Raw genomic sequence first — 15,365 nt, 5'->3', positions numbered from 1 at the left:
ACAAGAAAATGAATAGCTCAAGAAGATTTTTTCATTAATAACAATTTTCTAAAATACAACAATTTTCCTAGATTAAATTAAAATAGGCTATAAAAATAGACACAGTAAAAAAAAAAAAAAGGCATTTTATCCAACGGACTAGGGGCTTGTTAAACCACGCCTTATATCCGATTTTTTTTCCCCCTTGTATTCGATTTTAAGGCCAACTACAAAAACCGAGTTTTACAGCATTTGAGGATGCAGCAGACCAAGTCGCGTCTGAGATCTCTTCCCATCTACTACAGTTCCCGGCGGCACGCTTGGATCGGAAAGGCTGGTGTCCCTGAAAAACCCTAGCCCTCTTACTTCCTCTGGACGACAACTACCCACCCGAAATTATTTGAAGATTTGATTTTAAACAAAATAAAAAGAGGCCAGTAGATCGCCATTAAAAAGTTTTTCTACAATATTAACAGTACGGAGATAGAAACGCAAACTAGAGACCAGAGGAGAAAAAATTCTTGGTACGTTCAAAACGTCAATCAGTCCCTTGACTCTATTTGCCACTTATGGTGCGGTATTAACAAAACCTAAGCACACACTACACAAAGTGCCCCTTCTCATACCCGGTGACTCCTGGCCTTGGGCTCTAGGTAAGCCGTTCGTAAGGCTTTGGTACAAAGTTCGACGTTCAGCCTTGACCGTTGCGACACAAGGAAATGCTCAGGAGCCAGAAACGGGAAACGCAAGGAGAAAAGGAGATTTCTAGTCAGGTCGAGGTCCAACGAAACAAACACCCACAACCAGCAATTAGACTAGCCGCAAGGTAGAGGCTGAAGACACGGGAGTTTGTGGAAGTGACGTAAGAACCAGCGGCCGGAGGAGGCGGGGCCACAGAGGGAGGGCACCCTATTGGGGCCCGGGAGAGGCGGGGGTGTGGCAGCGGCGGCAGCGAGGCGGCGGCCGGGGCGCACGGGAGGGCGGGGCCTGGGCGCCCGACGCGCGCCGCCTGGCTTCTTTCAGGGGCTGGAGGCGGTCACTTGTGCTAGGTTGGGGTCCGGAGGCGAGCGAGAGGTCCATGCGGACGGAGAGGAAGTCCAAAGCCCGCAGCCTCACACTCCTCCCTCAAGCGGCGGCGACTAGGTGGCCGGTAGAGTAACCGCTGCCTTTGTTCCGAGCGCCTGTCCCTCCTGTCACCTCAGCCCCTCACGCCGCCGCGCTCCGGCTGGCCCGCCCTTGGTCCCCGAAGCCTCATTCGGCTCGTGCCGCGCGGATGCGGCTGCCGGGCCTGAGTGTGGGCTTTGAGCGGGAGGAGGAGGAGCAGCGGCGCCTGGGCGGCATGCGATGGGGAACTGCTGCTGGACGCAGTGCTTCGGGCTCCTCCGCAAGGAAGCGGGGCGGCTGCAACGTGTAGGAGGCGGTGGAGGGTAAGCCCGCTGGGGGGAAGGGCCGGGCTCCTACTGGCTCCTCCTCTTCGGCCCCTTGCGGGGAACCCTCTTCACTGTCTTGGCTGCGACGGCTTGGAGTAGGCCGGGAGCCCCTCTGCCCTCAGCACTTAACGGGCGTCGAGCTGGTGGTCATAGTGGAGGCCCTGGTCGAGAGGGGCCTCCCAGGGAAAGAGGAAGGGAAGGGGGCGGGCGTCAATCTTGCCGCCTCCAGCAAGACTCCCTCCCTCAGGTCGCGCTGTCACGCGGGGTAAGAGTCATGGAGGGCATCATCTCTGGGAAGCATGAGGCACCCTCCCACGAAAGGGCAGTAGAACGGGCTCCACAACAACCCGGACACACCCTACGTTGAGTTTGGGCTTGATGCCAAAGGTTGTAGCTCTGTATTTGACCCTCCCTATGGCTCTGATAGAGCCGCTGAGAATCTGGCTCCAAAAAGTTGATGCCTCAGAGGGAATTTTTAGTAAAAGTCATTTGGATGCTGTCGTAAAATAAGTAAGGTTCCAGACATTGAATAACTCTTTGACATGTACGAAGACTTGCCGAATTGCTGGGTTTCCAGTGGGCTTTCGGATTCTTGGTATTGATAATAAAAGAAGCAGTGTGTAGCTTTTCCGTATTAATATTTTGGTTATTTCCGGAGAAATGTACTCTGAGTGCTACCCATAAGCTCTGTAATACGAGAGAAATAACAGTCCTTCTGAACCTTACTTCTCTTGATTAAAACTGGTATATGTAAAACTGACATGCATAGGTTTTTCTACTCAGACCACCCATCGAATAATAGAATTTCGTAATATTCCATTTTTGTGGGTTTTTTTATTTCTTAGGGTATTGAAAAAATTAGAACAAATTCCTTTGAAGTTGGCTTTGTTGTTGTAAAATATTTCCCAGGAAATCAAACTTAGAATAAAAAATCTGAACCAAGCCACTTTATGTACGGAGTAAGACTTTTTGCGCTTTATGGAACAGATTGCAAAGTTTTCAGGATCTCTCTCATTTAACCAGCATTATCAGGTCATAAGGCGTTCTGAATACATAAACTGAAGCTACATGATTTATAATTTGGATCTCTTGGTGATAGAGATCATGTATGATTCACTCATTGGTTCATCAGGCAGATTCATTGTGTTCATTGAGTCATCTCTCTGATACAAAGTAGCCAAGATTGTATACTAAGTATCCCTAAATGGAAAAGTAATGAATTAAAGATTTTGTGCCTAGTTTAGTATTTTGATTTCCCTGACTTAAGGGTTATTACTGTCAAAGGGGAACATGATAGCTGTTTTTATCATGTCAGAGAGAGTCATCTAATGTACTTTTAATTTTTGTGTGCAAGTGCACCTATGTAGTCAAGTATGCTTAAATAGGTTTGCCTAAGGACTAGATGCCACAAAGTCTCTGGCTTTGTTAATATTTTATTTGTAGTTGTGTTGTAGCATGTTAAATTCTAATTGTAGAAATCAGGTCTTATACTCTAATTGGGTAAGCAAAAATCACTTGTATTTGATTTTGGACTACACTGTGGTATCTGGGATTTTTGTTTTGTTCTTTCATTGTGATTTAAAAACTAATTATGTTTTCCTTAGAGGGTAGCATTCACATTGTAGATTTTAGTCCCTGAGCAGGTGAGGTTGGCAGCACAGGGAAGGGGCTCAGAGAAATCAGTGAGTTAGGATGTTAATTGTCTATAGATATGCCATAAAAACATAATAGTTGAATCTCTTCTTCTGTTATGGGCAAAACTTGAACAAACAAATCTTGTTGAAGCAATGAATGCCTGTGGGTGTGGACACTGTCATCTAAAACCTTGTAATGGTGATATTAATACTGTTTATTTCAGACAATAAACATAGGTTTGGACAGTTCCCTTACTTGAATATTCTGAATAACTTACTGTTTTACATTAATTTTCACATTGTTTTAGGAGCTTCTAGTACGCATGCAGAGACAGGTGGATATAGTTAATTGTTATTTACAGAATAAAGTTAAACTTTGCCTCATTTTAGTTGCTTTTTTTTTTTTAATCACCTGGTAATTCTGATTTTCTTTTAAGTGTAGGTCTAGATAGTTAACTAATAGTTCATCTAAGGTCAAAAAAATTAGGGGTGATCACAAAGACTTGATCTGATTTATATTTGTCACTGTAGTGGCCACAGGTAGAATAATCCTGGGCTTTCTTAGACTATTTTAAGCTGGACATCACAAGGGTGCTTTATGATCTAGGGCCTTAGCCTGATAGATTTCTCAAGGGCATCTCAAAAGTCAGATCACTCAGTTTTCATTATCCAGTTTCAAAACCAGAATTACTAATGTTTTAGTTTATAAAATATTAGAGAATTCTAGATTTTATATTCTAGAATCTCTGTCAATAGTCAAAATATTGGGCGCCTGGGTGGCTCAGTTGGTTAAGCGACTGCCTTCGGCTCAGGTCATGATCCTGGAGTCCCGGGATCGAGTCCCGCATCGGGCTCCCTGCTCCGCAGGGAGCCTGCTTCTCCCTCTGACCCTCCCCCCTCTCATGTGCTCTCTGTCTCTCTCATTCTCTCTGTCTCAAATAAATAAATAAAATCTTAAAAAAAAAAAATCTTTAAAAAAAATAGTCAAAATATTAATATCAGTGTTGAGATATGTCAGAAACCTTGCTACTAATAAAGTTATTTGGGGATTAAAGCAGAGGGAGTTAACTATCTTTAAGGAATAAAATTTAGACATCCTAATGAGTCATCCTTTTTTACCATAGGGAGTTTGTTTACCAACACATTCTAGAGGGCTCCACCTGCTGGTGGGTTCTTGGGCAGTACGAGAAATCTTTTGTATAGATAATTTTGGTGTTAGTTTTTTCTCAAACTGAAGACCCATTTATGTTTTGTTGTGTTGTATATTCCCATTTTTATCTTGCCATATAACTCCACACAGTGGTTCCAGTTAAAATGTACTATAGTTTTATATAAAGGTAGGGTCATGTTTTGTATCCTTGATATTTAACATTTGTTGGCTTTTTGGCTCCAGTAGCAAAGTAGTTCACGGTGATTTGCTGTTTTCTTTCCTGGTAAAAAATATTTTAGTAATAGCTGCCAACATTCGATTACTTCCTATATGTGCTGGCTCTAAGTACTTTACATTATCCCACTTATTCCTCACCACAATCCTGTGAGGAAGATAAGTACTATTACATACATTACAGATTGAAAACTGACGCATGGAAAGTTTAACTTGTTCACGATAGCTGAACTGGCATTGAGCCCAGATCCCTCGAATTCAGAGCCTTTACCCTTAACCACTAATGGCTCATGGCTTTTTATTTTGTAGGTAATATATACATACATCTGAAAAACTTGACTCTTTATTCTGTGTGATAAAACTGTTCTTTTCTTGAAACTCTGCATTTGACCTCTGCAACATTACTTTTATTATTTTCCTGTTTCTCTTCTGACTAGTTCTTACTCTATCTGCCTATTAAATACAAAATTTTTCTCTGTCTTGTCTTTGCTTTATTTAGTTCCCTTCACGTGTATACCCAACCCTGAGGAAATTTCATCCATTCCTATGATTTCAACTACCATGACTTCCAAATCTCATGTCTTCTAAACAGACCTCTTTTCAAAGGTTCAGCACTGTATTTTCAGTTGCCAACTGAAGGGACACACTTGGATATATGAAGGCTCCTCACATCAACCTATCTAAAATACCTAACAAATATCTAGAATAGATATTTCTTTCCCCCAAGATTTCTTCTTCCTCTGCTTCATGTATTCTCTCATTCCCTTAACAGCTGCATTCACAGTTTTCCAAGCTACAAACTCAACTTCATAGTCCTCTACCTCTCTCTCATCAATTTAGTCTCTTCTTAATACATACTGAACCCGTTTCCTTTGTTGGTACTTGTGCCTTGAACTTTGTCTTTCAAATCGCCAAGTCTCCCCTTCTCGACTATTCTCCCCTCTTGTATCTCTCATACTTCAGTCCCATCTTCCCTTTCTGTCATTGGAGTTAGGCTTTCTAAAACCCATACTGGATCATACCATGCCCTTGCTTAACCACTTTCTCTGTGTCCTATTACCTGCAGCTAACTTGCTCAGCCTTTTTTCCCTTCTGTGACAGATGATGAGTTGCATGGCATTCAGAAGTGCAACATAACATCCATTTGTATGCTCAGGATTTTATGCAGTTTCTGCGTTTGGGGGTAAAGAGTGTAATCTTACTCTTTGTTCCTCATTCAGAAAATCATGTTAGAATACAAATCAGTGAGAATAACATTAAAAGGAAAACAATGAATCTATTCTAATTTCAAAAAACTTAACTCATTCATAAACCCTAATATTTTAACTTTTTTGATAAATGATAATCTTCCATTCATTGAGAGTAGTATCAAATTTAAACTCCTGACAAGGGACACCCAGGTGGCTCAGTCAGTTAAGCGTCTGGCTCTTGATTTCAGCTCAGGTCATGATCTCAGGGTCATGGGATCGAGCCCCATCTGATTCTTTCTCTCCCTCCAATCTGTCCCCCCACCCCCTGCATGTGTGGTCTAAATAAATAAATAAATAAATAAATAAACAAACTCCCAACAAGATAACCATAATCCATTTTACCAGCCTAATTGTGTTTTCTAATTATATTTTCCTTAGAGTATACCATTAAAATTGTAGATTTTACTTCCTGCTCACATGAGCTTGGCAGCATAGGCAGGGAAGATCAGTGAAAGTATTCTCTGCCATTCTTTCACTTACCACATCCCCAATATGCTGTATACTAGATGGACTATACACATTCCTGTTTTCCTAAAATACAGTGTTCTCTTATCCTTACCTTTGTGTGTGATATTTCTTCATTTCCTGTTTTTGGTGAGCTTTTACTTATCCTTAAGTATTGTTTTTTTCTGTGAAACCTGCTCCAGCACCCTGAGACAATATTATCTCCTTGAGGAAATAATATTTTCTATAGGTTTAAATCTGCTTTATAACAGGGATTGGCAAGCTTTTTCTGTAATGGGACAGATAATATATATTTTAGGCTTTGCAGGCCATAAGGTTGCAGCTTTGTTGCAACTGCTCAACTTTGCTGTATTAGTACAAAAACATAGACAATATGTAAACAAATGCATGTGACTGTTAAAATAAAACTTTGCCTTTCAGAAACAGGCATTGGGCCAGATTTGGCCCATGGACCACAGTGCACTTTTAGTATCTTCCGTGGTATGGGTTGAGAGCTCCTCAAGGGTCAGGGACTATGCTTTATCTTTATCTCTCTCTATTCTCAGTGTCTCATGTTTGTTGAATGAATAGCCAGAGAGTATTATTTTTGAACTTGTAAAATTTAGAAAACAGAGTTTTCTCTTATCCTTCTTTTTCTTTTAGATGATTGTCTAACTTTGGCAAAAACATCACTCATTCACAGAGTTAAACGCATATCCTACTAGTTTTATGTTGATTTACTTTAAAAAAAAAAAAGATCATATAGAGTACCAATGAGCATTTAATATTTTATCATAATGTATGTTGCTGAAATGGTAATCAATAATGTCATTATTGAGAGATTCAGTTTAGTTTTCTGCATGTTTGTCAGCTTTGAAAAATATACAAGTATAAAATGTTTCTCTTGTTTCAGAAATTAGGAAGGAAAACAGTAGTAGATTTTAATGGATATGAATTTCCTGAATATTCTGTATTTTACCTTAAAGACTCCCCAGGGCCATGTTCTGAACCTCACTCTATTCTTCCTTAATATATTTTTTCTTCTTTAATGTACTTTTCCTGGGTGATGGCATGAAAACACATGGCTTTACCTATTATGGTCATACTAATGAGCCTGGTCATCTCAGTATTAGCTCTGAAATATCATATGGCCCACTCAGTATTTCCATTTGGGTATCAAACATAACTTCAAAATCAGTTTGCAAAGCCAGCCTCATCTTTCTTTCCTTCTCATAGACCTTTCCTCATTTTTTTTTCTTTTGTAAAGCCCCAACCATTTCTGCTACTTTGTGCCCTACCTTGTGAGTGGTAAATAATATATAGTCACCTAAGCCACAAACCTGAGAATGATGTTAAACTCCTTCCTTTCAATCACCCTCCAAATCCAGGTTCTCAAGTTCTGTAGATTATACTGCCTGAATGGCCCCTACGTCTTTCCAACTTCTACATCTTCCTTGCCTCAGTACAGACCCTTCCATCTTCTATATATTTGTAGCTCTACCCTCTTGCTGATACCTTTTTGAACTTATGTCTCTCCAACCTGAAAACCAAAAAGAAACACTAAACCTTACTTAGACTCCTGCATCTACCTCTAGCTACTACCCTATTTCCTGTCCTTTTCCTTTAACAACCTAAAGAATTGCCTTGCTATCTCCATTTCCTCACTTCTTACTCAGTCTTCAAGGCAAGCTAACGTTCATTATCCCTGCTACTGCTGCCTTTGTTGCCCCCCACCAGCATAATATCAGAACAGCTGTCATAATCCAGTGGATATTAGTAATCCTTACTCGATCTTTTAGCTGCATTTGATGCTATTGGCTCTCCCTTCACTCCTGTAATTTCATACTTACCATATTTTCTATCTACCTCCCTGGGTAATGGATTTAAATTGACCTATCTTGGGATGCCTGGGTGGCTCAGTCGGTTAAATGTCTGCCTTCAGCTTGGGTCATGATCTCAGGGTCCTGGGATCGAGCCCCGCATCAGGCTCCCTGCTCAGCGGGGAGCCTGCTTCTCCCTCTCCTGCTCCCCCTGCTCTCTTTCTCTCTCTCTCTCTCTCTCTCTCTCTCTCTGTGTCACATAAATAAATAAAATCTTTAAAAAAAAATAAATTGAACTATCTTCCATATCTTCTATGAATGTTCATTTTCATCACTTCAGTCATTAAATGTTGGAGTCCTTCAAAACTGAATTAGACTCTTCTACTGTACTTAAAGCATAGCATGCATGTAGTCACTAATCCAGGAGCATCTTTGACTCTGTTCCCCATCATCCCACATTTCTTAGTCCATCCCCAAAACCAGATTTTTTTGTACCTCCTAGTTTTTCAGCCTACCCATTTCTTTCACCACTGCCACTTTAGTCCAAGCTGTCCTCATTTCTTGCCTAGATTTCCAATACCCTGTGTTAAAATAACACCCTTCCTCATTCACCATTTTCTGACACTGCTTTATTCCCTCATAGCACTTACCACTCCATGACTTTGTAAACTCTGTTTGTTTGTTATCTGTTCCCCTTTAATACAGTATAAATTTCATGAGGTCAGGGACTTTTATTTGTTTATTCCTATATATCCAGTATAGCAACAGTGCTTGCCAGTATTAGGCATTCAATAAATATTTGTTGACTGAGTGGGTAGACTACCAGTGGGTCTACCTACATCTATTCCTGACCTTTTTCAGTTGATCCTGTATTTTGGAGTCAAAGTAATCATAAATGCAAATCTGTGATACAAACACAGCTTAAAATTCTTCAGTGGCTTATTGTACTTTTAGAATAAACACTGAGATCTTTAATGTAGGTTTCAAGGCTTTGCATTATCTCTTCCTTGCCTTCCTTTCTTTTGGGGGGGGCGGGTCTCATCTGTGTCACATTCTTCCTTGAATCCATTTCTTCTCTTTTTACTTACATAACTCCAACTCATCTTTGAGATGCCAGCTCAAGGATTATTTCCCACAGAAGTCTTCCCAAACCACCTCCTACTCTCAGGGTTTAAGTCCTCACACCATTATGGAATCATCTTCCTTTTCTTTTGAGCACTTTTTCAGGTTTTTTATTATACCTGAAATAGTGTGATGATTTGGTTAATATGCGTTTTCTGCTTTCAATGTAAAGGAGGGAGTCCATGCCTGGTTTTGCTGACCATTGAATACTCAGCTCCAAGTTATATGCCTAATATGTAGTATTTAGGCAATAAATACTTGTTCACAGAATTAATGTTTCTTAAATGTATGTTGCTCTTTCCTTCCCCCTTGCCTTTGGTACCTGCTACTCCCTGAAACATTTTTTCTCACTACTTGGGAACTGGTTAATTCCTCCTCTGTCTGATTTTTGATGCCCCTTATCTGAACATATGGCACTCAGAGCACAGTAGTTGTTAATTTACCTGTGTATATACCCCATTAGACCCTAAGCCTCTTGGGTACATGAGTCAGTTTTTATTCACTTCTGTATTTTAACTACAAAGCTATATATGTCTGTCATTCGGTAATCCAGGGAACTTCAATTAGAATTAGACTGTTCAATATCATAGATACATAAGTAGCAACCATTTCTAAAAGAAGGTGGTCAACAATTTCAGATGCTGTACACAGATTACAGAGGATGAATGAGAAAGAACCAAAAGACCTCTAAGGTCCCTTCTAGTTATAGTTTCCTCTAAATCAGGCCCCTTTTAAACAACAGTGACCTTCATACCATGCATCTTTTTTGGACACAATGCTGTGAACCTAGAAATCAACCACAAGAAAAAGTCTGGAAAGACCACAAATACATGGAGGTTAAATAACATGCTACTGAACAGTGGATGAGTGAAGCAAGAAATCAAAGACATAAAAAACTACATGGAAACAAATGAAAATGAAACATTACAGTCCAAAACTTATGAGATGCAGCAAAAGCAGTTCTAAGAGAGAAGTTTATAGAAATACATGCCTACCTCAAGAGCAAGAAAAATCTCAAACAACCTAACCTTGCACCTAAAGAAGCTAGAAAAAGAACAACAAACAAAACCCAAAACCAGCACAAGGAAGGATTAATAAAAATTAGAGCAGAAATAAATGATAGAGAAACTTAAAAAAAAATAGAACAGATATCACTGGAACCAGGAGATGGTTCTTTGAAAAAAATCAACAAAATTGATAGGCCTTTAGCTAGACTCATCAAGAAAAAAACAGAAAAGAGGCGCCTGGGTGGCTCAGATGGTGAAGCATCTGCCTTCAGCTCAGGTCATGATCCCAGGGTCCTGGGATCGAGCCCCACATCAGGCTTCCTGCTTGACAGGGAGACTGCTTCTCCCTCTCCCTCTACTGTTCCTCCACTTGTGCTCTCTTGCTCTGTCAAATAAATAAAATCTTAAAAAAAAACAAAAAACAGAAAGGACTCAAAATCACAAATGATAGAGGAGAATTAACAGAAGTACAAACAATTGTAAGAGAATATTATGAAAAATTATATGCCAACAAATTGGACAACCCAGAAGAAATGGATAAGTTTCTGGAAACGTATAATTTACCAAAGCTGAAGCAGGAAGATAAAGAGAATTTGAACAGACTAATTATCAGGGAAGAAATTAATCAGTAATAAAATGAAACTCCCAACAAACAAAAGTCCAGACGGCTTCACAGGACAATTCTACCAAACATTTAAAGAAGAGTTAACACCTCTTCTCTAACTAGTCCAAAAAACTAGAAAGGAAGGAAAACTTCCAAATTCATTCTATGAGGCGAGCATTAACCTGATATCAAAACCAGATAAAGGCACCACCAAAAAAGAGAACTATAGGCCAATATCTCTGATGAACATAGATGCAAAAGCCCTCAACAGAATATTAGCAAACTGAATTCAACAATACATTAAAAAAAATCATTCACCACAATCAACTGGGATTTATTCCTGGGTTGCAAGTGTGATTCAGTAGTCACAAATCAATCATTGTGATACATCATATCAGGAGGAGAAAGGATAAAAACCATATGGTCATTTCAATAGATGCAGAAAAGGCATTTCACAAAGTACAACATCCATTCATGATAAAAACCCTTAACAAAGTAGAGTGAGAAGGAACATACTTCAAAATAGTAAAGGCCATATATGAAAAACCCACAGCAAACAACATACTCATTGGGGAAAAACTGAGCGCTTTTCCCCTATGGTCAGGGACAAGACAAGACCACCTTTTTTCAATGTAGTACTGGAAGTCGTAGCCACAGAAATCAGACAATAAAAAGAAATAGACTCCAAATTGGTAAGGAAGAAGTAAAACTGTTATTTGCAGATGACATGATACTATATATAGAAAATCTTAAAGACTCCACCAAAAAAACTAAAACTGATAAATGAATTCAGTAAAGTCTTAGGATACAAAATCAATGTACAGAAATCTGTTGCATTTCTATGTACTAAAAACGAAGCAACAGAAAAATTAAGAAAACAATCCCATTTACAATTGCACCAAAAATAATAAAGTGTCTATGAATAAACTTAACCAAAGAGGTGAAAGACCTGTACTCTAAAAACTATAAAACACTGATGAAAGAAATTCAAGAAGAACCAAATAAATGGAAAGATATTCTATGCTCATGGATTGGAAGAACAAATACTGTTAAAATGTCTACACTACCCAAAGCAATCTACACATTTAATGCAATCACTATCAAAATACCAACAGCATTTTTCAAAGAACTGGAGCAAATAATCCTAAACTTTGTATGGAACCACAAAAGACCCTGAATAGCCAAAGCAACCTTGAAAAGCAAAGCTGTGGGCATCACAATTCCAGACCTCACGTTACATTACAAAGCTGTAATCATCAAGACAGTATGGTACTGGCACAGAAACAGACATATAGATCAATGGAACAGAATAGAGAACCCAGAAATGGACCCTCAACTCTAAGGTCAACTAATCTTTGACAAAGCAGGAAAGAATATCCAATGGAAAAAGGACAATCTCTTCAACAAATGATGTTGGGAAAATTAGACAGCCACATATAGAAAAATGAAAGCCAAAATAAACTGAGACTACAAAAGTACTATGAGATATCACCTCACATGTGTCAGAATGGCTAAAATCAACAACACAAGAAACAACAGGTTGGTGAGGATGTGGGAAAAAAGGAACCCTCATGCACTGTTGGTGGGAATGCAAACTGGTGCAGCCACTGAGAAAAACAGTATGGAAGTTTCTCAAAAAGTTAAAAATAGAACTACCCTACAATCCAGCACTACTGGGTAACTACTCAAAAAATACAAAAACACTAATTCAAAGAGATGCATGTGCCCCTATGTTTATAGCAGCATTATTTACAATAGCCAAATCACAGAAGCAGCCCAAGTGTCCATCTATTGAATGGATAAAGAAGGTGTGGTGTATATATTCAGCTGTATAAAAGAATGAAATTTTTCTATTTACAACGATATGTGTGGGGTTAGAGAGTATAATGCTAAGTGAAATAAGGCAGTCAGAGAAAGACAAATGCCGAAAGATTTCACTCTTGTGGAATTTAAGAAACAAACAAGCGAAGGAAAAAAAAAGAGACAAAGCAAGAAACAGACTCAACTATAGAGAACAAACTAACTGATGGTTACGAGAGGGGAAGTGGTGCGGGGGGGAATGGGTGGCATAGATGATGGGGATTAATAAGGGCACTTGTCCTGATGAGCACTGGGCGATGTATGGAATTGTTGAATCACTATATTGTACACCTGAAATTAATATAACACTGTATGTTAACTGTTCTGCAATTAAAAATTTTTAAAAAAGGGCAGTGACCTTTTTTTAACCCATGTTTTCTCTCTTAAACATGTTTAGCAGAAAGAGTTGTCTTTTTTTAATTTGATTTTATTATGTTATGTTAATCACCATACATTACATCATTAGTTTTTGATGTAATGTTCCATGATTCATTGTTTGCGTGTAACACCCAGTGCTCCATTCAATACATGCCCTCTTTAATACCCATCCCCAGGCTAACCCATCCCCCCATCCCCTTCCCCTCTGGAACCCTCAATTTGTTTCTCAGAGTCCAAGGAGTTGTCTTTCTCTTCCAAGGCATAATATAAATTTTCTGAACATCCATTCTTCCTAAATATGCCTACATTAGTGAGGGACTTAATAAACCATAAATATTACTACTTTATTAAAATCACCTATGTTGGGACGCCTGGGTGGCTCAGTCACTTAAGCTTCTGCCTTTGGCTCAGGTCATGATCCCAGGGTCCTGGGGTTGAATCCCGCATCAGGCTCCCTGCCCAGCAAGGAGCCTGCTTCTCCTTCCCCCTGCTGTGCGCTCTCTCTCTGACAAATACATAAATAAAAATCTTTTTTTTTTTTAAAGATTTTATTTATTTATTTGACAGAGACACAGCAAGAGAGGAAACACAAGCAGGGGGAGTGGCAGAGGGAGAAGCAGGCTTCCCGTTGAACAGGGAGCCCGATGTGGGGTTCGATCCCAGGACCCTGGGATCATGACCTGAGCCGAAGACAGATGCTTAATGACTGAGCCACCCAGGCACCCCTAAAAATCTTGAATTGTTCCGTACTGATTTACTTCAAATTTTTTAGTGAAATTTGGGGAGGTTTGTACAACATGACCCACTTATATGCTAACAATAGGTCTAAAAAAGTAGGATGGCTATTCTTTATTTTTAGATTCTTAAGAAGTTAATGAAAGTATTACACCAGATTTTCTTATAATTTTAAATGTCATCAGGTTTATTTGCCTCTAATATTTAGTGAAGAACTTTTTATGAGTAATAAAACAAATGCTTTATGAATAATTCTAAAAGCATATATTGTAAGCAGTGTTACATATAAAATCAGCATACTTTTAGATTCTAAGCTGCACGCACAGTATTGGAACATGCCCATAAGTGTTTTCTTTTTTTTTTTCCTTTTTTTTTAATTTTATTATGTTAGTCACCATACATTACATCATTAGTTTTTGATATAGTGTTCCATGATTCATTGTTTGTGTATAACACCCAGTGCTCCATGCAGAATGTGCCTTCCTTAATACCCATCACCGGGCTAACCCATCCCCCACCTCCCTCCCCTCTAGAACCCTCAGTTTGTTTCTCAGAGTCCATAGTCTCTCATGGCTCATCTCCCTCTCCGATTGCCCCCCCTTCATTTTTCCCTTCCTACTATTTTTTTTTTTAAACATATAATGTATTGTTTCAGAGGTACAGGTCTGTGATTCAACAGTCTTACACAATTCACAGTGCTCATCATAGCACATACCCTCCGCAATGTCTATCACCCAGCCACCCCATCCCTCCCACCCCCCCCACCACTCCAGCAACCCTCAGTTTATTTCCTGAGATTAAGAATTCCTCATATCAGTGAGATCATATGATACATGTCTTTCTCTGATTGACTTATTTCACTCAGCATAATAACCCTCCAGTTCCATCCACGTCATTGCAAATGGCAAGATTTCATTCCTTTTGATGGCTGCATAATATTCCATTGTGTGTGTGTGTCTTCTTTATCCATTCATCTGTCGGCCGAAAGTGTTTTCAACTGAAGAACTATGATCAATTGAACTTGGAGGGAGGAGGAATTGAGGAAGATCTAAAAGATATGTATGTTTGATCATGGATATATATTGAAAAGAGCTTAGTTATTGGAGTTAGATCATTTTACTTTTTTTGGTTTTTTTGGTTTGGTACTGTCTTCAAAATCCAGTGTCTATTTGAAATATTCAGACTGAATTCTTAATTGAGACTAGCCACATTTCAAGTACTCAATAGCCACACCTGGCTAGTGGCTATCATATTGAACAGTGCAGATCCATAAGATTATAATACCTCATAGAATTATTGTGGAGAGGAAATGTATATAAAAATACATATAAAAACTAAGTTCATTTAAAAAAAAAACCCTAAGTTCCTATATACATTGTAATACCTGGCCCATTGTAGGTACTCAATAAATGTAAATCTCTCTTTGCTCTCCATTACAGTAATAGCTTGTTATAGTTTGGTTTTTGTAACATCATGTATACTAGGAAGCTTCAAATCAATAAAACATTTTTTTTCAAATTGAAGAAAGCAAAATGTTATTTCTCTAAGAACAAAGTAACAGTAATCAAGGTCAGGCCTTTGGAATAGACATTGCTACTTTTAGTCATTTTGTTTTTTATCTTTCCTTCTAAGATTTAACTTTGATCAAAGGTTGTTGGAAATGTAGTTTAATTAGTTGATACTAAATTTCTGGTTTTAGACTGATCCAGTTTCTTTTT

At 39.0% G+C, this 15,365-nt stretch overlaps 1 protein-coding gene across 1 annotated transcript in view; it reads left to right on the top strand.

Moving 5' to 3' along the window:
- Positions 1-951: 951 nt before the first annotated feature.
- Positions 952-15,365, top strand: part of AP1AR (adaptor related protein complex 1 associated regulatory protein) — a 37,607-nt gene continuing 23,193 nt past the window's right edge. Inside the window, exon 1 of the mRNA XM_081813125.1 lies at positions 952-1,406. Within this exon, the coding sequence (XP_081669251.1) occupies positions 1,324-1,406 (83 nt within the window). The 5' untranslated portion in view covers positions 952-1,323. The remainder of the gene's footprint in view (positions 1,407-15,365) is intronic.

Source organism: Leptonychotes weddellii, chromosome 2 (genome assembly GCF_054177405.1).
Source record: "Leptonychotes weddellii isolate Sample4059 chromosome 2, ASM5417740v2, whole genome shotgun sequence".
Taxonomy (NCBI): Eukaryota; Metazoa; Chordata; class Mammalia; order Carnivora; family Phocidae; genus Leptonychotes; species Leptonychotes weddellii.
The sequence above is the reverse complement of the archived record's forward strand: the minus strand, read 5'-3'. Positions and strand labels throughout refer to the sequence as shown.